Genomic DNA, 26,047 nt, shown 5'->3' with positions numbered 1-26,047 from the left:
AACTGAGGAGAGGTTTTACGTCTTCCCGTATATGAATTACCTGGGGAGGATATCCTCCAGGATGTCGGGGAGTTAAACGTATGACCTCTGCTCACGTCTAATGAAGGCTTCTCGACTCTTGAAGACGGGGCTGCCACAGCTCGTTGCTGCTCCTTTTAGCTTCAGAGTTAAAGGTTGGCACTGCGCTGCGAAGGAAGTTTTAATCCTAATTTATTTGTGGTTAAAGATATACTATTAGAATGTTTGAGAGGTGCAAGTCACCCACAAATCTACACACCGCAGTTATGCAATACCTTCTTCTTCACTGCTAGTTTCAGGACAAAATTGAGTCCAAATGCCAAGGTACATGTTGGGATACTGCAGGGGGTTTTATGAAAATATAAATCCATCTACAGTATATACATGAGATACCTTGGAAAGCCTAAAACTCGTGATTCCTTCAATGTATCTAAAAAGGTTTTTACAGAGTACCAGTAAAAGTGACGTATGGATATCTAACGTCACAAACCACTTCTCACATGACTACTGCTCAGTATTGCAAACATGGTGTTGTTTTTATAGCCCGGTTTCTTCGATGTAGTTACACTGGTAAGGATGGGGTTTGGTGCTCTATGTTAAAATGGTAGCTGAAGGGGGCGTCCGGGTGGCGTGGTGGTCTATTCTGTTGCCTACCAACACGGGGGATCAGCAGTTCAAATCCCCATGTTACCTACAGCTTGGTCGGGCATCCCTACAGACACAATTGTCCATATCTGCGGGTGAGAAGCCAGATGTGGGTGTGTGTCCTGGTCGCTACCGCCTCCTCTGGTCGATCGGGGCGCCTGTTCAGGGGAGGGGGGAACTGGGGGGAATAGCGTGATCCTCCCCAGCTCTACGCCCCCCTGGTGAAACTCCTCACTGTCAGGTGAAAAGAACCGGCTGGCGACTCTATGTATGGAGAAGGCATGTGGTAGTCTGCAGCCCTCCCCGGATCGGCAGCGGGGGTGGAGCAGTGACCGGGATGGCTCTGAAGAGTGGGGTAACTGGCCGAATACAATTGGGGAGAAAAAGGGGGACAATAAAAAAAAAAAAAACATGTTGCCCCTGTGGTGACCTGGTGGCCTGTCCAGGGTGTCTCCCCGCCTGCCGCCCAGTGGCTGCTGGGATAGGCTCCAGCATCCCCGTGACCCTGAGAGCAGCAGAAGCGGTTTGGCTAGTGGATGGATGGATGTTGCTGTTTTTATAGCCGGTTTCTCTGGTAAAACTGTTACTGCAGATCAGTGGACCCATGTACGTGTGACTGCACATGATGGTTACACTGAAATTATAATCTGAAATCAGAATAATGATCATTTAAATCATCACTTGGCTCATAAACTTGGCTTTGATGGTCCAAAACACCAAATCCACAGGGGTAATAATAATACACGGAGTACACTGTACAATTACTGTTTTAGTAATACCAGGTTGAAAACAGTAGAATTTGCTGGCACTTTACATCCTGTTGATTTGCAACAGTGGCATGTAACAGCAGGACATGTAGCGCGGTTGACGCCACGGAACTACACCATTCTGTAGACCCAGGGATCAATATACAAGATGGCATTATTGCCAGGCTGAAAGCTTCACTATTTGGAGTGTGTTACAGTACACCGAGCTCATTATAAATGCAACGGGCTAAATAATTAATTACAAGTTGTAAGCAGACAAACTGTTGTCGGCGCACCCCACCCCACCCCACCTCCCACCCATTCTGTCTGCAGGGGCACTTCCACCACGTCATCGCTGGCCTTTAGCTCGCTGCAGGGCGCACACAAACACACACACACAGGAGCAAAGAATTGTGGTTGATTGCACATTTGCTCACATTGATGTGATAGACTCACACACGCACGCACGCACACACACACACACACACACACACACACACATACTGAGAGTTGTATTCACACAAGAACCACTCACTCGCACACATCTGCACATACACACACATATACAGCCGCAGTATAGACACACAAATGCATACCAACACAGGGTCAAGAGTTTACACAGTATGTTTAAACAGCAGCACCAGAAGAATACACGTCTGACTTTACTGTTAAAGGCGCTTGGAGAGACAGGAAACTAGGGCAGACATTTTCCACAGCCATTTTTAACCGGTCGCTGGAGCTCTGCACTGTTCCCAGACAAAGATCACAAGCCTGAATGTCTGCAGACCTGTCGCCCTGCTGTCTGAGGTCACGGTGACCTTTTCGAGACTCGTGTTGGCCCACCTCTGAGCCATCACAGCTCCCTTGCTGGACGCCGTACAATTCACCCACCGAGGCAACAGGTCCGTGTCGGCTGGGGTCAACGTGGGCGTACACTTCATGATGCCAAACACTGTGAAATTCAGCCCTTCAGCGACTTTGAGTCTGCTATTCAAGAGGGAGCAAAATGTTGACACAAAGGCTCAGTAATGGATGGACCTCCTGGGACAGATGAAGTACTTCCACCTGCCTCAGACAGCCACCATCCATCATGAAGTTCATCCTCAACTCCTCCAGAAGTGTCCAGACGATGGTGCACCACCTTGTCAGGGGAGAAGATTGTCAGCTGTAAAACCTGCCCGCCTCACAAGTCCTCTATACTCCTGGTCCAGTGAGAAGGTGGTTTGATTACTGTCGATCCCTCTTCACCCAGCCACCAAATATTCCAAGCTCTGCCATCAGAGAAGCAGTTCAGGACAGTAAAAACCAATGCAACCATGCACAACTTCTCTGGAGCCATGATGCTTCTCTTCCTCACTCCCTTTCTCTATTGTCACAGAGATCTCAACAAGGACTTGTGGACAAGGTGGACAACAGGCAAGCTGGATCTCATTTGACACCTATATGGGGTCTTTTATTAGACAGACTAGACAAAATACAAACACTTATCCAGCTACAAGAACTAAATTGGCCTTGGAGGGGGCATCCGGGTGGCGTGGTGGTCTATTCTGTTGCCTACCAACATGGGGATCCCGGTTCAAATCCCCGTGTTACCTCCGGCTTGGCCGGGCATCCCTATAGATACATTGGCCATGTCTATGGGTGGGAAGCCGGATGTGAGTATGTGTCCTGGTCGCTGCACTAGCGCCTCCTCTGGTTGATCGGGGCGCCTGTTCAGGGGAGGGGGGAACTGGGAGGAACATTGTGATACTCCCACCCGCTACGTCCCCCTGGTGAAACTCCTAACTGTCAGGTGAAAAGGAGCGGCTGGTGACTCCACATGTATCGGAGGAGGCACGTGGTAGTCTGCAGCCCTCCCCGGATCGGCAGAGGGGGTTGAGCAGCGACTGGGACGGCTCGGAAGAGAGGGGTAATTGGCCAGGTACAATTGGGGAGAAAAAGTGGGAAAAAATCCCCCCCCAAAAAAATTTGTTCTCGGAACAGAACCACTGAACAATAAACTACTAACTCTGAACCCCAGCTTGAAATCACAGTTAGCATGAACTCTCAGCAAGGTATTGCTCAAGACTCAGCATGGGAGCCACTCGCTGGCAGTTAAAGTGACTATCAGTGATTTTAACTTAGAACAGTTTTTTATAATATTTGGACAAACTTTTTCTACATCCCGACAGCTATCAAGTAAGTAGATACACTGATAAGAAAATTGCTGTAAATGGAGACAGAAAACTTTTCCTGCATCTGCTCGCTATCAGCCCCATCAGGAGAGTTCTTTGCAAGCCAGAGTCCCCTTTGGTTTCTGCTTGCTGTCAGTCAGTTTGTGCGGATTCTTTTCAGGAATCAGGAACAATTTATTGTCATCTCATTCATGTACTTACGTACACAAAAGAGACAAAATTTCGTTTCCCCCAACCCACAGCAGTGCAACACAAAAGACAAAAACGCATATCTAAAACCTCCCAAAAACGACACCATCAGAAACATACAAAACCAGAGAGAACAAAGCAAGAAAACACAAACAGTCAACAACACAGTCCATTCAGTAAATTTTCAACACAATTCAAAAATTCCACTGTCCAGGAGAAGGAAAGCCAGCCAGGATGACTGTCGGAACTGCCGGTCTGCATGGGCTAGCAGTTAGCTTAGCCTGCCCCGCTTCTGCGTCCTGTCAGACCGCCCTCGGCGTTTCCTCTTCGGGCAAAGCTCGGGTCAGGGCCGTGGTCTTTGGTCCCACAGAACGCAGCAGACCAAGCTCCCTCAACCAAATACCTTCGACACACCTCCCCCACACGCCACACGACGACACAAACGCAGACGCAGGCAAAAACACTGCACAATCAATGGTAGGCGAGGCCGTCGCCAGACCACCCTCGTTGTTATGTATCTTGGTGTTGTCAGAACTGCTGGTCTGCGTGGGCTAGCAGTTAGCTTAGCCTGCCCCGCTCTCCCAGCTGATCCAACACCAGCTCTCCCAGCCTCCAAACGAAATCGACGATCACAGACATAAATCCTCGTAAAAGTTCTTCACACGATGACACAAACTCTGATGTAGATGTGGACAAAGACACCTCATAGTCGGCACTGAGTGAGGCTGCCGCACATGCGAGTTCACTTCCTACATATAATAGGAACCATAGGAAGTTTTGCTGGATGTTTTCTGAATATAGCTAGCTCTTGCTAACGTCCACCCAAGATCCATTAATCAAACTTTAAGTAGCTATACCTCCAAGTGGAGGCGACCAACAGTAATGATTAGCACTAACCGGCTTAGAGGCGCTATTCGCTGCTAGCTCCTTGACTCTGGTGGCGCTTGCCATCATTCATTCGTAACAAGTTCGTCCTTCTCACCCCCCCCCCGCCATTTTCTCCCAATTGTACTTGGCCAATTACCCCGCTCTATTGAGCCGTCCCAGTCTCTGCTCCTCCCCCTCTGCTGATCCGGGGAGGGCTGCAGACTACCACGTGCCTCCTCCGATACATGTAGAGTCGCAAGCCGTTTCTTTTCACCTGACAGTGAGGAGTTTCACCAGGGGGACATTGCGCGTGGGAGGATCACGCTATTCCCCCTAGTTCTCCCCTCCCCCAAACATGCCGACCAGAGGAGGCGCTTGCAGCGACCAGGACACATAGCCACATCCGGCTTTCCACCTGCAGACACGGCCAATTGTGTATGTAGGGATGCCCGACCAAGCCTGAGGTAACACAGGTATTCGAACCGGCAATACCCGTGTTGGTAGGCAATGGAATAGACCACCATGCTACCCGGACGCCCCACTTTCTCACTTTATTTCTCTCAAACAACCCCACAGCACCACAAAATGATTGCTTTTCAGTTCCTTCATGTTTTACACGTGCACCTACAGCTACTGTCTGATAGTCACTCGTATAATCAGCGTCACACTGCCTGCATCGTCCTGCATGGTTGCACAAGTTATATTGGAATCATCGCACTGTGTGCATCTTGAAACCAAGTGTGATATTTTTTTCCAACCAATTGCAATATTTTAAGGATTTTGTCAGTTGCTGTTAGTGTATTTGGTATTACTGTAGTATTCTCTACTACTACTTTCGGCTGCTCCCGTTTGGGGTCGCCACAGCGGATCATCCGTTTCCATTTCTTCCTGTCTTCTGCGTCTTCCTCTGTCACACCAGCCACCTGCATGTCTTCCCTCACCACATCCATAAACCTCCTCTTTGGCCTTCCTCTTCTCCTCTTCCCTGGCAGCTCCATATTCAGCATCCTTCCCCCAATATACTCAGCATCTCTCCTCCACACATGTCCAAGCCATCTCAATCTTGCCTCTCTTGCTTTGTCTCCAAACCGTCCAACCTGAGCGGTCCCTCTAATATAATCGTTCCTAATCCTGTCCTTCTTCGTTACTCCCAGTGAAAATCTTAGCATCTTCAACTCTGCCACCTCCAGCTCCGCCTCCTGTCTTTTCGTCAGTGCCACTGTCTCCAAACCATATAACATAGCTGGTCTCACAACCATCTTGTAAACTTTCCCTTTAACTCTTGCTGGTACCCTTCTGTCGCAAATCACTCCTGACACACTTCTCCACCCACTCCAACCTGCCTGCACTCTCTTTTTCACCTCTCTACTGCACTCCCCGTTACTTTGGACAGTTGACCCCAAGTATTTAAACTCAAATGCCTTTGTCACCTCCACTCCTTGCATCCTGACCATTCCACTGTCCTCTCTCTCATTCACGCATAGGTATTCTGTCTTTCTCCTGCTGACTTTCATTCCTCTTCTCTCCAGTGCATACCTCCACCTCTCCAGGCTCTCCTCAACCGGCACCCTACTCTCACTACAGATCACAATGTCATCCGCGAACATCATCGTCCATGGAGACTCCTGCCTGATCTTGTCCGTCAACCTGTCCATCACCATTGCAAACAAGAAAGGGCTAAGAGCCGATCCTTGATGTAATCCCACCTCCACCTTGAACCCATCTGTCATTCCAACCGCACACCTCACCATTGTCACACTTCCCTCATACGTATCCTGCACCACTCCTACATACTTCTCTGCAACTCCTGACTTCCTCATACAATACCACACCTCCTCTCTCGGCACTCTGTCATAAGCTTTCTCTAAATCTACAAAGACACAATGCAACTCTTTCTGGCCTAATCTATACTTCTCAATTAACATTCTCAAAGCAAACATCGCATCTGTGGTGCTCTTTCGTGGCATGAACCCATACTGCTGCTCGCTGATCATCACCTCTCCTCTTAACCTAGCTTCTATTACTCTTTCCCAAATCTTCATGCTGTGGCTGATCAACTTTATACCTCTGTAGTTGTTAGAGTTCTGCACATCGCCCTTGTTCTTGAAAATCGGTACCAGTATGCTTCTTCTCCACTCCTCAGGCATCCTCTCACTTTCTAGGATTGTGTTAAACAATCTAGTTAAAAACTGCACTGCCATCTCTCCTAAACATCTCCATGCCTCCACAGGTATGTCATCAGCACCAACTGCCTTTCCACTCTTCATCCTCTTCATAGCTGCCCTCACTTCCTCCTTGCTAATCCGCTGAACTTCCTGATTCACTATCCCTACATCATCCAACCTTCTCTCTCTCTCATTTTCTTCATTCATCAGCCCCTCAAAGTATTCCTTCCACCTTCTTAGCACACTCTCCTCGCTTGTCAGCACATTTCCATCTCTATCCTTGATCGCCCTAACTTGCTGCACATCCTTTGCAGCTTGGTCCCTCTGTCTAGCCAGTCGGTACAAGTCCTTTTCTCCTTCCTTAGTGTCTAATCTGTCATACAACTCACCATACGCCTTTTCCTTTGCCACCTCTCTCTTTGCTTTACGCTGCATCTCCTTGTACTCCTGTCTACTTTCTTCATCGCTCTTACTATCCCACTTCTTCTTTGCCAACCTTTTCCTCTGTATAATTTGCTGTACGTCCTCATTCCACCACCAAGTCTCCTTGTCTTCCTTCCTCTGTCCTGATGACACACCAAGTACCTTCCTAGCTGTCTCCCTCACTATTTCTGCAGTGGTTGTCCAGCCATCTGGCAACTCTTCACTACCACCCAGTGCCTGTCTTAACTCCTGCCTGAACTCCACACAACAGTCTTCCTTCTTCAACTTCCACCATTTGATCTTCGGCTGTGTCTTCACTCGCTTCCTCTTCTTGGTCTCCAAAGTCATCCTACAGACCACCATCCGATGCTGCCTAGCTACGTTCTCCCCTGTCACCACCTTGCAGTCTCCAATCCCTTTTAGATGGCGCCTTCTACATAAGATATAGTCCACCTGTGTGCACTTTCCTCCACTCTTGTACATCACCCTGTGTTCCTCCCTCTTCTTGAAATATGTATTCACCACAGCCATTTCCATCCTTTTCGCAAAATCGACCACCATCTGTCCTTCCACATTTCTCTTCTTGACTCCATACCTTCCCATCACCTCCTCATCACCTCTGTTCCCTTCACCAACATGTCCATTGAAGTCCGCTCCAATCACCACTCTCTCCTCCTTGGGTACCCTCTCCACCATGTCGCCCAACTCACTCCAGAATTCTTCTTTTTCATCCATCTCACACCCAACTTGCGGGGCATATGCGCTGATAACATTCAGCAATAAACCTTCAATTTCCAGCTTCATACTCATCACTCTGTCTGATACTCTCTTCACCTCCAACACGCTCTTGACATACTCTTCCTTCAGAATTACCCCTACCCCATTACTCCTCCCATTCACACCATGGTAGAAGAGTTTGAAGCCACCTCTGATACTCCTGGCCTTACTCCCCTTCCACCTGGTCTCTTGCACACACAGTATGCCTACCTTTCTTCTTTCCATCATGTCAGCCAGCTCTCTCCCTTTACCAGTCATAGTGCCAACATTCAAAGTTCCAACTCTCACCTCCACATGCCTGCCCTTCCTCCTCTCTAGCTGCCTCTGGACATGCTTTCCCCCTCTCCTTCTCCTTCGCCCAACAGTAGCATAGTTTCCACCGACACCCTGCTGGTTAACAGTACCGGTGGCGGTCGTTGGTAACCCGGGCCTCGACCGATCCGGTATGTAAGTCTTATTTATGATCCGCATATTTGATTTGGCAAAGATTTTACGCTGGATGCCCTTCCTGACGCAACCCTCCCCATTTGTCCGGGCTTGGGACCAGCACTAAGGATGCACTGGCTTGTGCATCCTCAGTGACTGGGTTATTTGGTATTACTGTAGTATATGCCCTGATATCGGTGTAAGTATCAAGCTCAAACAGAGCCCATAAACATTTTACATTAACCGTCTCACCTCTTCCATATTTCCTTCTTCTTTTTTTTCTTATTCCTTTCCAGCTTAGAAATTAATACACAACCTTTCATACGTGTCTCCTTTATATGGTATTTTTCAGTAACATGTTGTGCAGTGTGCAACTAATCTGGCTCTCACAGAAGTTGCATGCTTTTAATATAAGAGACATGTTGTTTCTGGCTTGTCTCTCACATACTGTAATGTTTATTCTCTTGTCAACCCTTACCTGACATATGAAACTTTTATGATTATGTTAATGACCTGTGTGAACAACCCACCACGCAATTCATAAAATTGATTATGATTGTGAGTTTGATTAGTCTACAAGCTTAAAAAGTACTTCATGTGCTTTTTTGTTGTGTGTGTGTGTGTGTGTGTGTGTGTGTGTGTGTGTGTGTGTGTGTGTGTGTGTGTGTGTGTGTGTGAGAGAGAGAGAGAGAGAGCGAGAGAGAGAGAGGATGTGTATGCATTTGTAAATATCAAGCATTACTGATATTAAATATTATATGATAATTATTGAAATGTTTTGACTGACAGCTCAAACCAATAAGCAGTGTGAAAGTGCTGAACTGCTCGTTAGTAACAGCAATTAACAAACTGCAGCCCCTCTGGCTGTGTGCTGAATTGGTGTGTGTTCACGTGCATAACACAATATAATTGTATATAATATCATCAAGGGAGATATGGTCATTTAACTCATAAGGGACCCCCCCCATCTCGCTCTCTCTCTCGCTCGTTCTCTCTCTCTCTCTGTCTGTCTGTCTGTCTCTCTCACTCATATGAAGCATGAAGTTTTCTTGAGAGCATGAAGTTCTCTTGGAATGCTTCCATGCAGGGACGATGCCTGTCTCTTGTAAGAGGGCAGTTCTCTCCTTGCTCCCTAAAAAGGGAAATTTAGCTTTGCTGAAAAACTGGAGGCCGGTGGTCCTCTTATGTTCAGACTGTAAAGTGGTTTCCAGAGCACTGTCAAACAGATTAACAGAATATCTGGATATACTTGTTCAAATGGACCAAACATGCTGTAGAACAATAATGGATAATCTTTTTCGAGATGTAATTAAACTATGTAAACTTTATGATCTTGACATAGGTATTCTGTCCTTAGAAAGAAAAAGCATTTGACATGGTGGACCATGGCCATTTGTTTTCAGTACTTAAAGCTTTTGTTTTTGGTGACCACACTGTTTCATGGGTGGGCTTATTGTACAGTGGAGAGTAGAGTGTTTGGTGCAAGTTGGGGGAGGGTTGAGCCAGCCAAGCCCTGTGCGGAGGGGGATAAGGCAGGATTGTCCCATCTCAGGGCAGCTTTACAGTCTGGCTGTTGAACCTCTGCTGTGTAGGCTGACAAGCGGTCTCAATGGGCTTTCACTGTCAGGCACACAACACAACCTACCTTTGATAGTTTCTGCTTATGCGGATGCTTTAAGTGTGTTGGTCAGGGATCAGGGGGATGTGCAGGAACTACGGCACAGTCTGAGCTTACATCAGAAGGCTTCATCACCAAAGATAAACTGGGCAAAAAGTGAGGCCTAACAGGTAGGACAGTGGAGAGAGAGGGCAGCACCCAGTTTGCCTGCAGGTCTGCAGTGGGGGAGAAGAGGGATGAAGGTGTTGGGGGTATTTTTAGGCACAGAGGATTATCAGAGGCAGAATTGAGAAGATGCGATGGAGAAAGTGTGTGCCAAGTTGTCTAAATGGAAATGGTTGCTACCCCAGCTGTCATATAGGGGTCGAGTTTTGTTTGCCAATAACTTGGTTGCCTCAATGCTGTGGCACAGACTGATTGTTCTACCTCTACCAGGAGGCCCGATTGAAGATGTTCAGTGGGCTATAGTGGACTTTTTCTGGTCAGGGCAGCACTGGAGCCGAGCCCCTGCCTTATACTTGCCGGTGGAAGAAGGAGGACAGGGTCTTGTGGACATTACCTCTCGAGTGATGGCCTTTAGGCTGAAGACCGCACAGAGACTGCTTTATCACTGTAGTGTGCGATGGCTAGACACAGCTGAGCTCATCCTGTGGAGCTGGTATTCTAGGGTACAGTAAGCAACTGTTTCTGCTGAGGCTGGAGGAGGCAGATCTCACAGGCCTGTTGCCTCTCTACGCCTCTGTCCTGGATGAATGGAAGATCCCGAAGGCCTCCAGGGAGCCTGCTGCTATGGCTGGTCTGTGGCTGTTTGAGGAGCCATTGTTTTGTTTTGCAACAGCTTCATTCAGGCCGGGACCCTGTCCTCAGCCAGCATACAATCTTCTCTGAAAGAGGCCAGATGTGTGAAGCTGGGACATCTGCACACCCGTGGGACCCTGCAACAACGCACCAAGGCCGGATGTGTGAAGTTGGGACATCTGCTGACACCCGTGGGGACCATGCAACAACGCACCAAAATCAGACCCAGGTTGCTGAGTCATATTATTGAGGAGGTGTGTGTGTCACTTCCAGAGTACCTGAGGACATTTATTATGGAGAACTGTGAGCTGGCTGGCCATTGGGAGGAGGATGTGGATTATAGCTTTCCACAGTTGACTGTCTCTCCTAATGTGGGGGCGTGGCAGGACGTGGAGGACTGGCTCCTTTCTTTCACAAACCCACGGCTGGAAAAGTTTGAGGACCTGGGAAAAAAGGTAACTTACATCCTGTGTGTGAAAGTGAGGCATTTTCAGTCTGCAGGTCATGAAAGTGTCGAGGTGGTCAGAGTTTTTTGGTCCAGGCTCTTCCCCAAAAGGCTGCTGGCAGTCCCTGTACAAGCTACCGGTTGAAAAACGGTCAGCTGACCTCCAGGGGAGGATTGTGCTTGGAGTGATAGCCACGAACAGACACAGAGCACACCTGGATCCTGACCACAGGGAGGCGTGTCTTTTTTGTTCACAGTGTGAAACTCTAATGCATTTATTTGTGCAGTGTCCTAGGTTGGTGGGTGTGTTTGATTTGCTAAGGGGCTGTTTTTTGGGCTTGGCGGAGGCTTTTTCCTTTCAGTTGTTTGTGTATGGTCCCAAATACCTAGCTAGGAAGAAAAGTTAATAACAATTGTGAATTTTATCAACTACTGCCAAATTAGCCATCTGGCTGAGCCGTAAGAACCGGGCTCGGGCGGTGGGCTGTGTGGACCCTGTGCAGGTTCTTAAAGGTCTGCTGAAGGCTCAGATCAGGGTGGAGTATTCCTACTACAAAATGGTTGACAATTTAGAGGCTTTCAGCCTTAAATGGTCAATAGGGGGAGTATTGTGCTCAGTGGGAGATGATGAAGACCTGGTTTTCTGTTTCTAGTTTGTGTAACAAGAGTGAGCCCTGGCTGCATATTTGCCTTATGTTTTATTTATTTTATTTATTATATAAATTGTTTAAACACCGCCTATTGCACATTGTAAAGCCTCCTGAGGCTAATGTGTGTTTGTGATTTTGGGCCGTGCATGTAGAGCTGACTTGACATTTGTTCTGAACTACCCCTTGAGACTTGTTCTGAAACTGTTTTGTCATCTTTGAGCTGGATTGTAGTAAGATGTGTGTGTTTGAATATCAGCTGTTGGACTGAATAAATGTTTTAAAAAATCCCTCCCTCTCTCTTTGTGTTTGTGGCTTTGTGTGTGTGCCTGTATGACTCTGTATGCATATGTATCTGTGTGTATTTAATGTGTCTGTTCGTGTGTGTGTGTGTGTGTGTGTGTGTGTGTCTGTCTGTCTGTCTGTTTGTCTGCAGGAAAATGCAGTGAATGGGGACCACTTATGGCTGGAGACCAGTTGTTCAGGAGACCTGTGCTATCTAGGAGAAGACACCTGCTTACTCAAGACTGCAGTGAGTAGCACACTGATGTGTGTGTGTGTGTGTGTGTGTGTGTGTGTGTGTGTGTGTGTGTGTGTGTGTGTGTGTGTGTGTGTGTGTGTGTGTGTGTGTGTGTGTGTGTGTGTGTGTGTGTGTGTGTGTGTGTGAAAATGAAGAAGAAGAGAGAATAAAATAGAAAAAGTTACACTCTTTGCATCTATACATTGTGAGATGCAGCCATTAACCACACATTTGCTCACATATTCACTCCTTCAGTTGTATTTTTTCTTGAAACTAGTAAAAAATAAGCAACCTGGTAAAACATCAGCAACCTAGGGATGGGTGAATCTCCACTGACTCTGGAAAGCTCGGCTTGTCTGAGTTGACTTTCTAGAAGCACTTTCTATAAATATTCTCTTATTTCTTTTAGACGGTTATCAAATTAGATTAGCTGTGAAAAAAAAACCCCACTGAAATATAATTTTCCTCATGTATGAGCCTGTGATGAAGATATACTACCTGTCCGGCCGGCAGACAATATGAAGAAGAGCCCATGAAGAACAGGGTCTTATGAGGTATGACATGAGCTGCAGCCAGGTTTACTGAGGTACTAAAGACAACTGGATTTGCTGGACTCAAGTCGAAGTAAGATGAGGCAAGATGAGACAAGATGAGGCAAGATGAGGCAAGATGAGACAAGATGAGACAAGATGAGACAAGATGAGGCAAGATGAGACAAGATGAGGCAAGATGAGACAAGATGAGGCAAGATAATATAAACTTTGCTTATCTTTGTTTGGATATAACTCGGCATTTACATACGTAGTCAGGCTTCAGCATGTCCACTGTTGGGTCGGACCCTTTGACCGGTTACCGCAGTTGCCCGTGGTGCAGGGAACCCAGGTTCGATTCCCGGTGGCCCCCTGAATTCTTGCTACATTATCATAAAAAAAGTGAAGTAAAAGCTCCTCTGCACCGTTTAAGGGCATCCAGGTAGCGTAACGGTCTATTCCATTGCCTACCAACATGGGGCTCACTAGTTCGAATCCCCGTGTTACCTTCGGCTTGGTCGGGCATCCCTACAGACACAATTGGCCATGTCTGTAGGTGGGAAGCCGGATGTGGGTATGTGTCCTGGTTGCTGCACTAGCGCCTCCTCTGTTTGGTCGGGGCGCCTGTTCAGGGGGGAGGGGGAACTGGGGGGAATAGCGTGATCCTCCCACGTGCTACGTCCCCCTGGTGAAACTCCTCACTGTCAGGTGAAAAGAAGCGGCTGACGACTCCACATGTATGGGAGGAGGCATGTGGTAGTCTGCAGCCCTCCCCGGATCGGTGGAGGGGGTGGAGCAGCGACCAGGCCGGCTTGGAAGAGTGGGGTAATTGGCCGGATACAACTGGGGGGAAAAAGAGGGGAACCCCTCTCCCCAAAAAAAAAGCATTTAAATCACGATCATTAGTACTGTTATTATCAGACCTATTAACCCTAACGTTGACGTTTGACTCATAACCTTGACACTGAGCGGACATGGCGTGTACTGAGTGCACTCATGGTGTGCAGGGCCTGATGGGAGCGGTGCTGCTAAGACCCTCTGCAGCTGCAGCAACACTAACTGAGACCTCTTAACCAGATGTTTACTGTCACCGCTGTGTGCCGTCTGGTCCCAGGATGACGGCGCCAGCTTGCCTCGACAAGTCACGGCTGACAGCAGGGGGAGCATGTGAGCTCATGTGCAGTTAGAAGAGGCGTCACAACAGAAATCTGCAGAATGTGCGCAGTTTTTTTTTGCTGTTCACAGCATATAACTGTCTGGATAATTGCCCTCCTTATAAAGATTGTTTTCATTATTCCATCTACTCAGGCTGGTGAGGACGTAGCCACTGCTTTACCCCCCCCCCTCCATGGTATTTCCTAACCTCCCTGGTTATTTGACTTTGGCGCTGTGTAAATGGATGACGGCGAGACGCTTTTGTCCTGTGCCATCAAGTGTTATTGTGCCTGTTGAGACGAGGACGATCCCACCGACAAGAGGTTCAGACCACTCCATTATCTGCCTGCCATTATACGATTAGCCATCATGACAGCTCCGCGTGGCTCGAGGGGAAGAGGAGCAAAGCCGTGTGATGTGTTAAACTCACACCTTGGGATGTACGGTCTCTGCCGGTACCATCGAGGAAAAGCATTTCTCCTTGTGTCAGTCGATTGTCCCTGTGATGGTTTGTCACCCCGACTAGCACAAGCCTCTTGTATTGTTAGCGTAAATGTTTGATACTGATGAGTTGACCTTTTGACCTTTGAAAAACCGGATAAGTGGAATGGCAAAAAAAATGCTCGATTGTTGGAAACACAGCAGATCAAATGTATGACAGATTGAAGATGCAGCACAGTCATCCTGCTAGTCAACACATACTGCTGGGTTTTTATTTTTTAACCACTGAAGCACGGTGGTGCAGTGGTTAGCGCGGTCGCCTCACAGCAAGAAGGTCCTGGGTTCGAGCCCCGGTCCAACCTCTGGGGATCGTCTCAAGTCATCTTCTGTGTGGAGTTTGCGTGTTCTCCCCATGTCTGCATGGGTTTCCTCTGGTTTCCTCCCACAGTCCAAAGACATGTAGGTCAGGTGAATTGGCCGTACTAAATTGTCCCTAGGTATGAATGTGTGTGTGTGTGATGGCCTGGCGGCCTGTCCAGGGTGCCGCCGAATTACTGCTGGGATAAGCTCCAGCATCCCCACGACCCTGAGAGCAGGATAAGCAGTTTGGATAATGGAATGGACCCCCCCTTTTTTTCTCCCCAATTGTATCTGGCCAATTATCCCACTCTTTCGAGCCGTCCCGGTCACTGCTCCACCCCCTCTGCTGGTCCGGGGAGGGCTGCAGACTACCACCTGTCTCCTCCGACACATGTGGAGTCGCCAGCCACTTCTTTTCACCTGACAGTGAGGAGTTTCACCAGGGGGCGTAGCGTGTGGGAGGATCCCGCTATTCCTCCCAGTTCCCCCTCCCCCACGAACAGATGCCCCAAACAACCAGAGGATGCACTATTGCAGTGACTGGGACACACTGCCCCACATCCGGCTTCCCACCCACAGACACGGTCAATTCTGTCTGTAGGGACCCCCGACCAAGCTGGAGGTAACGCGGGGATTCGAACCGGCGATCCCTGTGTTGGTAGTCAACGGAATAGACCACCACACTACCCGGATGCTGCTGGTTTGACAGAACACTGTCGATTGTCACCAGCGACAGATTTACTGACCTGTGCTGTTTACAGATTTATATGACATAGATGAGGTGTGTGTAGATGTGCATCGTTGGCTAGCCACACTGTCGGTCAGATAAGCTTTCTGATATCTCCTGTCTTGGTGGAGTCCCCTCCAGCAGCTGATGGCTGGTTTGGATTTTACCATTCAGATATCTGTGTTTTATCCGAGTATGTATCTGAATGTGCAAAACTGTCAGGTAATGCCGTTAGATTATCAGAATCGGGCAAATCGATGGTATGTTTTGACAGGTTGTTCTGACTGAAATGCACACGGGATTACCGTGTGTCTGACTCATCCGCCTGTCAGGACCAGAAGGGTCCTGGCTACGTGGTATGGAACATTAATAATTCATATGACTGCGGCATAATGCACATGTGCTGGGGTTAAGTGGCGCACTGTCGTTTTGTGGCTTGTCGGCCTGTTCTAAAACCACCGAAAAGGTGGGGCTCTGTGTGTGTGTGTGTGTGTGTGTGTGTGTGTGTGTGTGTGTGTGTGTGTGTGTGTGTGTGTGTGTGTGTGTGTGTATGTTTGTGTGTGTGTGTGTGTGTGTGTGTGTGTGTTGAGTTGTGTTTCTCACTGCTGTCTACGTTGTGCATGTCTGTTGTGTCCTTTAAGAAGTCAGCCCCCAGGAGGAAATGTGCAGCTTGTAAGATCGTTGTTCACACTGCCTGCATGGAACAACTAGACAAGGTACGACACACGAGCCACTCATACACACACACACTAACAAGGGAAGACCATACGAGCACACCCTTGAGTCAACACACAGGTGTAGACACAGCAAGTTGGACATTTTATTACGAGCCGTCCATACTTTAGGTGTCTTGATGGTGAATTCCAATTTGAATTTTAAATGTTCCATTTTTAAATGCCACAAATCCTAACGAGGGCGACACGGTGGTGCAGTGGATAGCACAGTCGTCTCGCAGCAAGAAGGTGCTGGGTTCGAACCCCGGGGTAGTCCAACCTTGGGGATCATCCCGGGTCGTCCTCTGTGTGGAGTTTGCATGTTCTCCCTGTGTCTGCGTGGGTTTCCTCTCGGTGCTCCGGTTTCTTCCCACAGTCCAAAGACATGTAGGTCAGGTGAATCGGCCGTACTAAATTGTCCCTAGGTGTGAATGTGCCGGCCCTGTGATGGACTGGCGGCCTTTCCAGGGTGTCTCCCCACCTGCTGCCCAATGACTGCTAGGATAGGCTCCAGCATCCCGCTGCCCAAATTTGGATAAGCGGCTTGGATAATGGATGGGTGGATGAACAAATCCTAATGACTCGTACCCAGTTGTTTTAAAAGACCCGGCCCTTGTGCCACAATCTACTACTACTACTTCCGGCTGCTCCCGTTAGGGGGCGCCACAGCGGATCCTCCATTTCCATGTCTTCCTGTCCTCTGCCTCTTCCTCTGTCACACCAGCCACCTGCATGTCTTCCCTCACCACATCCATAAACCTCCTCTTTGGCCTTCCTCTTCTCCTCTTCCGTGGCAGCTCCATATTCAGCATCCTTCTCCCAATTTACCCAGCATCTCTCCTCCACACATGTCCAAACCATCTCAATCTTGCCTCTCTTGCATTGTCTCCAAACCGTCCAACCTGAGCTGTCCCTCTAATATATTCGTTCCTAATCCTGTCCTTCTTCATCACTCCCAGTGAAAATCTTATCATCTTCATCTCTTCCACCTCCAGCTCCACCTCCTGTCTTTTCATCAGTGCCACTGTCTCCAAACCATACAACATGGCTGGTCTCACTACCATCTTGTAAACCTTCCCTTTAATTCTTGCTGGTACCCCCCTGTCGCAAATCGCTCCTGACACTCTTCTCCACCCACTCCACCCTGCCTGCACTCTCTTCTTCACCTCTCTTCTGCACTCCCTGTTACTTTGGACAGTTGACCCCAAGTATGTGCCACAATATGCCCGTTTAATTCTATGGTTCAAAATTTGCAAAGAAAAGATGAGTGACTATGGGCACCACTATATACAGCTACTCAATTACCCTCCTTATATTTGGCCTTTTTTTTTTTTTACATTTTCCCAGGATTTTTCAATGGGATGTAGGCAACATTTACTGTGCTTTGTGTAATGTGACAGCTTAAGAAAGTCACAAATTCAAACGTACGAGTCCCACATTTTAGTGCTTGCTAGGCTCATTGCACCGACGAACCATGGAACTGTTCAGAAACTGTTGCACTGCTTCACAACACATACAGCATGGCAGCACAGCACAGCAGCTGCCCGTGTTCCCCACAGCAGCACTGCAGAAATCCATCTGTTTTAAGGCCACATCAGAAATGAAAGCAGATTCAAAGCACAAATGGAAAAAAATGTGTTATTTCATCAGTGTTTTAACCAACTACCCTGTCATACAGGCAGATATGATTCTCTATATGAAGGCCTTATTTCTTTAAGTGCTGCGAGATTGGATGCTGTACATTAATTTTCCATTTCTGCAGCCCGTAGTAAAGAAACTGATTTGGCGCAGAGTATTCTGTTTCCTTTCTCATTGTTTCTTTCTTTCCATCTCCTTCTCTCTGTCTGTATGTCTCTGTCACGCCCTCTCTCTGTTTCCAGATCAACTTTCGCTGTAAGCCAACGTTCAGGGAAGGAGGGTCTCGCTGCCTCAGAGACGTAAGTATATGTGAGCAAGAGAGGGGGATTTTGTGTGTGCGTGTGTGTGTGTGTGTTAGACGTTACACTTGTGAGAGCGACTAACTCATCTCTCTGACAGCAGAATGTGTTAAGACATCACTGGGTTCACAGACGAAGACAGGAGGGGAAGTGCAAACAGTGTGGCAAGGTAAGGAAAGATGCACACACACATACAGACACACATGCACACACAAACATTTAATACTCTATGCATTTTCCAGGAGTTTATTTTGCTGAATCATGTCCTAATTGCTCGATTTCCTCTTGTTTAGCCTCTGTCTTAAAACACCTCCTTTGAGACAGATACACCCTCATGTGGTGTGTGACAGGGATGCTCATTGTTGCCAGTTCAGTAGTGTTACTACAGAGTACGTCAGCGTGATTCTGTTTGTCCCCACAGAGCTTCCAGCAGAAGTTCTTCCACAGTAAGGAAATCATCGCCATCAGCTGCTCCTGGTGCAAACAGGCTGTAGGTGCTTTTACAGCCTGCTCTTTTTTTGTTTTTTGTTTTTTAGGTTTTAAATCCATCGTGTTGTTTGAAGAATACAATTCACCCTTACTGGTGGATGAGTGACTTGTGAGAAATGGGTAGAGCAGTTACTATGTCTTTAACACAGTGCCGATGGTGCAATTTTGAAATTGTTGAACCCACAAGACGGCATTTGAAAGAGTATCTTGTATCACAACAAAACATGATCGGCTCATAATGGTTGTGCAAGCCCTCGAGGGAATGGACAGCATGAAAGTCTCAGGTCAATTTCAGTCAGGGAAAACAAAACCACTGCCTTAGAAATGTGCAAACAAGGGCATCCGGGTGGCGTGGCGGTCTGTTCTGTAGCCTACCAACACGGGGATCGCCGGTTCGAATCCCCGTTTTACCTCCGGCTTGGTCGGGCATCTCTACAGACTAACCTTTGAATGAGCCACAAATGATTGATAACATGATAATGAAATGACTGATGGCCAAATAGGTTACCACGTAACTGGTCATCTAAATCTTTTTCTGGCAAGATTTCACCAATCCAACACTGAGTGAATACTTGAACTGAAAAAAGCATGTGTCAATGATATCTTTTCTTTTAATTTATGTGTATTGTTTTGGAAACATTCTTCAGACAGTATTTCCAATTTTCAATTATTTTCTCGTCATAAACAAGCCAGTCACTTTGACAGTTTTGGATTTTCAAAGTTTAATAACTTTGTGGGGAAGGGGGGGATACAGACCTGCCGCTCTCTGGATGCGCCTAAAATTGCATATATGTGCACTGAAATAAGTTTTAGATCAATTGCAAAAAAAGTAATGATAAGATCTACGTAAAACGACCACAGGCGGTCAAAATGACGGTTCGTAATTTGTGTGTCATCGCATCATGACACTATTGACCACCAACACACTGTGACATGTGTTGGTCACATGATTTCCTTTGTGAAGTTCGTTGCTCTGTCCTAGAAACACACTAGCATTCTCCAGTGCAGAGAAATAGTTTTGATTTTTGATTCCAACACGTCTGGTTACAGACGGCGTTACAGACGCACCATGACTACCACTGGCGCATTGGACAGTGACCATTTTAAATTGTTTGAAAAATAGTATTTAAGTTGTTAAAATGTTAATTTTGGTGTCAGTTAGTTTCTTAACAGACACACTAACATATGTAATGCATTAATATCTCAACTGGGTATTTATCTTGACAGAATATAGAGTTTAAAAACAGTGGCGGTCATTCTGACCACCCATGGTTGTTCTAGTAGTTTTTAAGTTCTGGTCGTTGTTTGGGACTGTTTCAGTGGTTATTTTCAGTTTTGTTTTTTTTTCATTTCATGTTTTATAGGCCTTGTTATGTTTGTTAGATTAGCAATATGTGTTTCATGTTTTGTTTTTCAGGTAATATTTTCACTTTTTCAATTTTGCTATTCAAGTTCGACCATATCTCTCTGCAGTTTAAATTATTTAAAAATATTACTATAGTTGTTAAAATGTTAATTTTGGTGTCAGTCATTTCCTAACAGACATACTAACATATGCAATGCATTAATATCTCAATTGGGTGTTTACCATGACAGAATATAGGTAGGAGTGAAATCCCAGTCGTTTTAGTGATATAATGCTCCTCCACCGCCCTTCATTTTGAATTTATATTGCATATGTCAAGACACAAACCTTAAGCTCTAATGCAAATTACTTTCGTAAACATGCTAATAAGTTAATTAAAGTAGATAATTCACAATAAGCTTCCTTCGCTTGCAGTTCCACAACAAGGTGACGTGTTTCATGCTGCACCAGATTGAGGAGCCATGCTCACTGGGGGCGCACGCTGGAGTTATAGTACCCCCGTCCTGGATCATCAAAGTCAGGAAACCACAGGTACACACATACACACACACACACACACACACACACACACACACACACACACACACACTTGCTTGCTGGTTGTTTATCGTATCCGATGATGACCATCTTCTCCTATTTGTGAGTCCTTTGGTGGCATAATATTCCCATCCTGGATGCACAGTTGCAGCTGCAGACCGGGCATGTAAAAGTGGTTGGGGGGCAGGGGGGGAGCAGAAGCATGCCTCTTCACACGCTTTGCTACACAGTGTTGTGTGCGCTGGTTTTCCATATATGTCATTCCCTGTGAGACGTGAGAGTGCCAGATGGTGTGGCAGGAGGCAAGTTCCTCCAAGGAAAAGGGTTTGATCTGGCATCTTTTCGGTGTGGTCTTCATTTGGTCTTTAAACTGCTTCTTCTGTCCACCAACAGTGCGTTGACTAAGGTGTAGTTGGCTGTAGGAGACTTTACTTGGGAGTCGTTGGCTGGGCATGCGAGTGACATGCCCAAGCCACCTGAGTTGATGGTGGTTTAGATGGTGGTGAACTCCACGCTGCAACTGCCTGTCCACCCCAACACCTCTGTGTGTCGCACTTTATCCTCCTGAGTAATGCCGAGGATCCTCTGGAGACATCTCACATGGAAGGCCTCCAGGCCTCTGAGATGATGGCTGTAGATGGTCCATGGACACCACTCTGTAAACAAGCACTTTGGTGTGGAGACTGAGGTTGCTGTTCTGGAAAACCTTTCTCCTTAGACAACCAAAAAGATGTTGAGGCGATGCTGGATATCATCATCCATTGTGCAGGTGTCAGATAGTATGCTTTCCAGATATTTGAAGGCAGGAACAGTGGCCAGTTGTTGCCCTTCTGCTGTGAAGGTTGTTGGGTGGCTTGGGAGGCCGGCACTCATCTGACAGATCACCTCTGTCTTTTGGATGTTGATGATCAGTGCCATTCTCCTGTATGCAGTTACAACTGCCGACAGTGTTTTGTAGGGCTTCTGGTGTGTGGGCTACCAGGGCACAATCGTCAGCATACTGTAGCTCAATGATATTTTCAGAGGTCAACTTGGTGGTTGCCTGAAACCTCCTGATGTTGAATAGGTTATCATTGAGCCTGAAGTCAATGGTGACTCCAGCCTGCTTCTCCATCCTCCTTCATAACAGTGTCGTAGCAGAGACTAAGAAGATATTGAACAGGACTGGGGCTAGCGCACAGCCTTGTCTGACTCCAGTCTGCACACCAAAGGGCTCAGAGCTGTGGTTCCCCACTACCACCTGCGCCATCATTCCTGAGTGAAACTGTTCAAGGATGGTGAGGAACTTGGATGGACATCCAAATTTCTTCAGGACTTGCCACAGCAGGGCTCAATTAACTGTGCCAAATGCCTTTGAGAGGTCTGTGAATGCTATATATTAATCCTTGTGCTGTTCTCGGCATTTCTCCTGGCGCTGGCGTGTGACAAAGATCATGTCAATGGTCCCTCTGTCCTTTCGGAAGCCGCATTGTGACTCTGGTATGACCTGTTCGGCTATTGCGAGTGTTAGTCTGTGGACCATGATCTTGGCTAGGACCTTTCCGGCAATGGCCAGTAGTGAAATACCCCTACCTTTGGAGCAGATGGATTTGTCTCCTTTGTTTTTATAAATGTTGGCATCTTTCCACTGTTGGAGGACACACTCGCGACTCCACACCTCAAGGATGTAGAGATACAGTGTCCTCATACAGAGGTAGCCTCCTTCCTTGAGGATTTCAGCTGGAATGTTATCAGGTCCAGGAGTTTTGTTGTTTTTCAGGGTCTTGAATGCATGTAGGATTTCTTTGAAAGTTGGTGGGAGGTCTCGGTCTTGCAAGATAAGGCTGTTCAGGGAGCTCTGCCAGTACAGTTGAGTCCACTGGGGTGGGCTGGTTGAGCAGGGTGTTAAAATGTTCGGCCCACCGCTCCACTAACAGGGCCTGATCGTTGATGAGAGTTGCTCCATCAGCAGACTTAATGGGTGCCAGGGAGCAGTTTTTGGGGCCATAGATGGGCTTAACTGTGTCATAGAAACCATGCATGTCGTTCCTGTCTGCATGAGCCTAGATTTCGTTGGCTTTCAAAGTCCACCACCCATTTTGCAGATTCTGCAGAGTTGCTAGGGCCTCAGAGTGGAGGTCTTGCCATTTTTTCTTGAGAGGTTGGGATAGTGGGTTGCTGAGGGTGGCTCTGTGTGCCTTATGCATGTTATCCATGAGGGTGGAGATCCTTCCAGCATTGTCATCAAACCAGTCCTGATATTTCTTGGTTTTGAAGCCAATGGATTCGGCTGCATTGTCAAAGAGGGTGGTGCTCAGAGAGGTCCACTTCTCATCCATCCCAGACTCTGAGTTCATCAGCTGTTCAATGTCAACTAACTTGTCGGCTAGAGAATGACCGAAGGTGTTTCGGGTGTTGCTGTTGGAGAGTCTGGTGCAGTGGAGTGGTTTCTTTTTTAGCCCAGATTGGTGTCTCAAGGGTCGGACATGTACTCTGACTTTTGTCAGGATCATGCGGTGGTCTGTCCAGCAGTCTGCTTCTCGCATAGCTCTTGTAAGGAGCATGTCTTTAAGACCAGCCCGCCTCATGATAGCATAAACAAGCAGGTGCCAGTGTTTGGATCTGGGATGCATCCAGGATGCCTTGTATTTATTCTTTTGTTGGAAAATGGTGTTTGTGATGGTGAGGTCATAAGACTAAGAAGTCTTATGCCATTGGGGTTGACTTTTCCAACGCCATGGGCACCAATCACTCCATTCCAATTTTGCATGTTCTTCCCAACTCGTGCATTAAAATCACCAAGCAAAATGACTTTGTCGCTCCTCGGGATGTTGGTGAGTATATCATCGAGTGCCTGGTAGAAGCGATCTTTCTCTTCATAATAGGATGGTAAAGTTGGAGCATAGGCACTTATCAACGTGATGTATCAGCATTTTGCAAGGGATATGCGGAGAGTCATCAGTCGTTCACTAATGCCCACTGGTGTTACTTCGAGTTTGGGTAAGAGACTGTTCTTGATTGCAAAACCAACTCCATGAATGTGTTGATCTCCGAGGGGGTATCCTTTCCAATAGAGTGTATAGCCCTCTCCTATTTCGTTGAGCGAGCCCTCTTCAAGGAGCCTGGTCTCACTGAGTGCCGCCACATCCACACAGTAGCGCTTCAGCTCGCTGGCAATAACTGCTGTTCTGCGTTGAGGTCTGTCTGTACCATGGCTGACGTCCAGGAGTGTTCTTATGTTCCATGCTGCAATTCTTAGTGGTATAGTGTGTGTTTTTCGATCGCGTGAATGGCCCGGCAGGTGAGGTTTCCTGCCCAGGTACAGTGTTGAGTGGGCAATTTTTGGGCCACCTTTTCTAGGCCATTCCCCAAATGGGGTGAGCAGCGCAGTCCCTAAATAGGGCTGCTCGGACACACAGGGGTCTGCCGGAAACAGCTGCCACTCAATCCCAGGTGCTAACAAGCGTTGCCCTGAGCTGCTGGCGTGCAGAGTTCCAACTAAGAGCTCCCAGCTCATTCAGACCTGCTCCCATCACTGGATACTCCATCACCGCCAGACTTTGTGAGGTTGGGGACTCGGGTAGCAGAAGAAGATATCTGAAGAGATGGTTTTTAAGGTGGCATGGGGGGGGGTGCTTCTCCCGACGCACTGACTTGATTGTAGAGGAGATGGTTCTGATGGCAAGGGGGACCCCTAGATGACCAGCATCTCCTCACAACTGCAGAGGGCGGCCAGAAATCCAGTTTTTCAGAAATCACCTCGAAGCGTGCCACCACAGCTTGCTTTTCAGTTGGGGTAAGCTTCCTTAGCCTTATGTCTTCCCAGACTCACCCACAAGGCAGTAGGGCAGTGGTTGATAGGTGCCAGGGCATGTCCACCAGGGTGGGCCTGCACACCATATCTCTGGGGCCCACTGCTGCTCCGAGATCCCCTGCCAAGTTAGCCTGGGGCCGCAAGACCCCAGGCCGTAGGGAGGCCTGGCAGGAGTCTTGGTGAAGGAGAGGCTATGTACTGGCAAGGGAAGGCTTACACACTAGGGTGCTTCCCTATTCGCCACAAGAGCTAGCCAGCAGCAGCGAGCTAAAGGAAGAAGGGTTGCAAGCAGGTTGGAAGAACACATGCACCTTCCCTCCAACTACATGCTGCTGCACTAGATGCATCACAACACCCTGTGGGCAGCCACACACACAAACAGATTACCCAGCAGTCAGGCCACTGGCTGATGGACTTAGATTCAAGTAGTGTGTGACAGTGATGAGAAATGATGCTGTTGAAATTTAAAGTACAAGTGTGTACTTGTGTGTGTGTGTGTGTGTGTGTGTGTGTGTGTGTGTGTGTGTGTGTGTGTGTGTGTGTGTGTGTGTGTAAGCTTGCAGCTGTGATGTGATATGAAGTGATGCCTGTCTGATCTGTTTGAGCTGTGATCCGTGGCTCTTTTTTTTTTTTTTTTTTGGCAACACAAACACACTCGCACACACACAAAATAAACACACGTGCACATGCATGCCTTCGTCACATAACCTCCTTCATCACAGGTTTTAATTCCCATCACAGTGAGACAGCAGCAGTGAACTTGACACTGAACTGTGTGAGTGTGTGTGCGTGTGTGTGTGTGTGTGTGTGTGTATGTGTATGTGTTGTGTGTTTTTGTGTGTGTGTATGTGTGTGTACCCACCTTCAGAGTTCATTTAAAAACTCTGCCAGGAGGAAAAAGCGGACGTCATTCAAGCGGAGGACAAGCAAAAAGGGTGTTGATGTGAGTAAAACTACAGACGGAGAGATGGTTAAATCACGACAGACAGACAACTAGAGAACATGAACTGCTGTAGTAGAATCAATAAAAGTAGAAATGAGTATATGCTGCACGCTTGTACGCCTACACAGTTTGTAGAGTTTGACTCTTCTCTCACCGTCAATAACTCTTTTCTCTCCGTCTCTCTCTCTCTCGCTCTTTTTCTTTCTTCCTTTTTCTACCCCCCCCCCACAAGGAGTCCAAATGGCGTCCGTTTATTTTGAAGCCCCTCCCCTCTCCTCTCATGAAGCCCATCTTGGTGTTCGTCAACCCGAAGAGCGGCGGCAACCAGGTCAGGGAACGTTCAGCCTTTTGGAGTTTTGATTTTCCTTCACCCCCTCGCCAGAAACCGCTTTCTTTAACTTTCGTTACACTGAATCAGAGGTCATGGAAGGTCATAACGATGGGCGTTAAGTAGATTGGTAGGTTTATCGAAGATATAGTTCTTTTTTTTCATTTGAACAGATAAATGATATAATTTGGGCTGCATAGCTTGGTTAGTGCTCCTGCTGTAGAAGAAATTATTTTGAAGTACGAAAAGCAATTGCACATGGGGTGCAGA

At 47.4% G+C, this 26,047-nt stretch overlaps 1 protein-coding gene across 1 annotated transcript in view; it reads left to right on the top strand.

Annotated features, from left to right (window-relative positions):
• Positions 1–26,047, top strand: part of dgki (diacylglycerol kinase, iota) — a 150,632-nt gene that overhangs the window by 61,454 nt on the left and 63,131 nt on the right. The window contains exons 3-10 of the mRNA XM_056275905.1: positions 12,375–12,470; positions 16,313–16,387; positions 18,265–18,321; positions 18,422–18,490; positions 18,743–18,811; positions 20,591–20,707; positions 25,375–25,449; positions 25,682–25,777. Coding sequence (XP_056131880.1) covers positions 12,375–12,470; positions 16,313–16,387; positions 18,265–18,321; positions 18,422–18,490; positions 18,743–18,811; positions 20,591–20,707; positions 25,375–25,449; positions 25,682–25,777 — 654 coding nt within the window. The remainder of the gene's footprint in view (positions 1–12,374; positions 12,471–16,312; positions 16,388–18,264; positions 18,322–18,421; positions 18,491–18,742; positions 18,812–20,590; positions 20,708–25,374; positions 25,450–25,681; positions 25,778–26,047) is intronic.

The sequence above is a fragment of the Lampris incognitus genome, chromosome 3 (assembly GCF_029633865.1).
Source record: "Lampris incognitus isolate fLamInc1 chromosome 3, fLamInc1.hap2, whole genome shotgun sequence".
Classification (NCBI taxonomy): Eukaryota; Metazoa; Chordata; class Actinopteri; order Lampriformes; family Lampridae; genus Lampris; species Lampris incognitus.
This window is presented reverse-complemented; position numbering and strand designations above follow the sequence as displayed.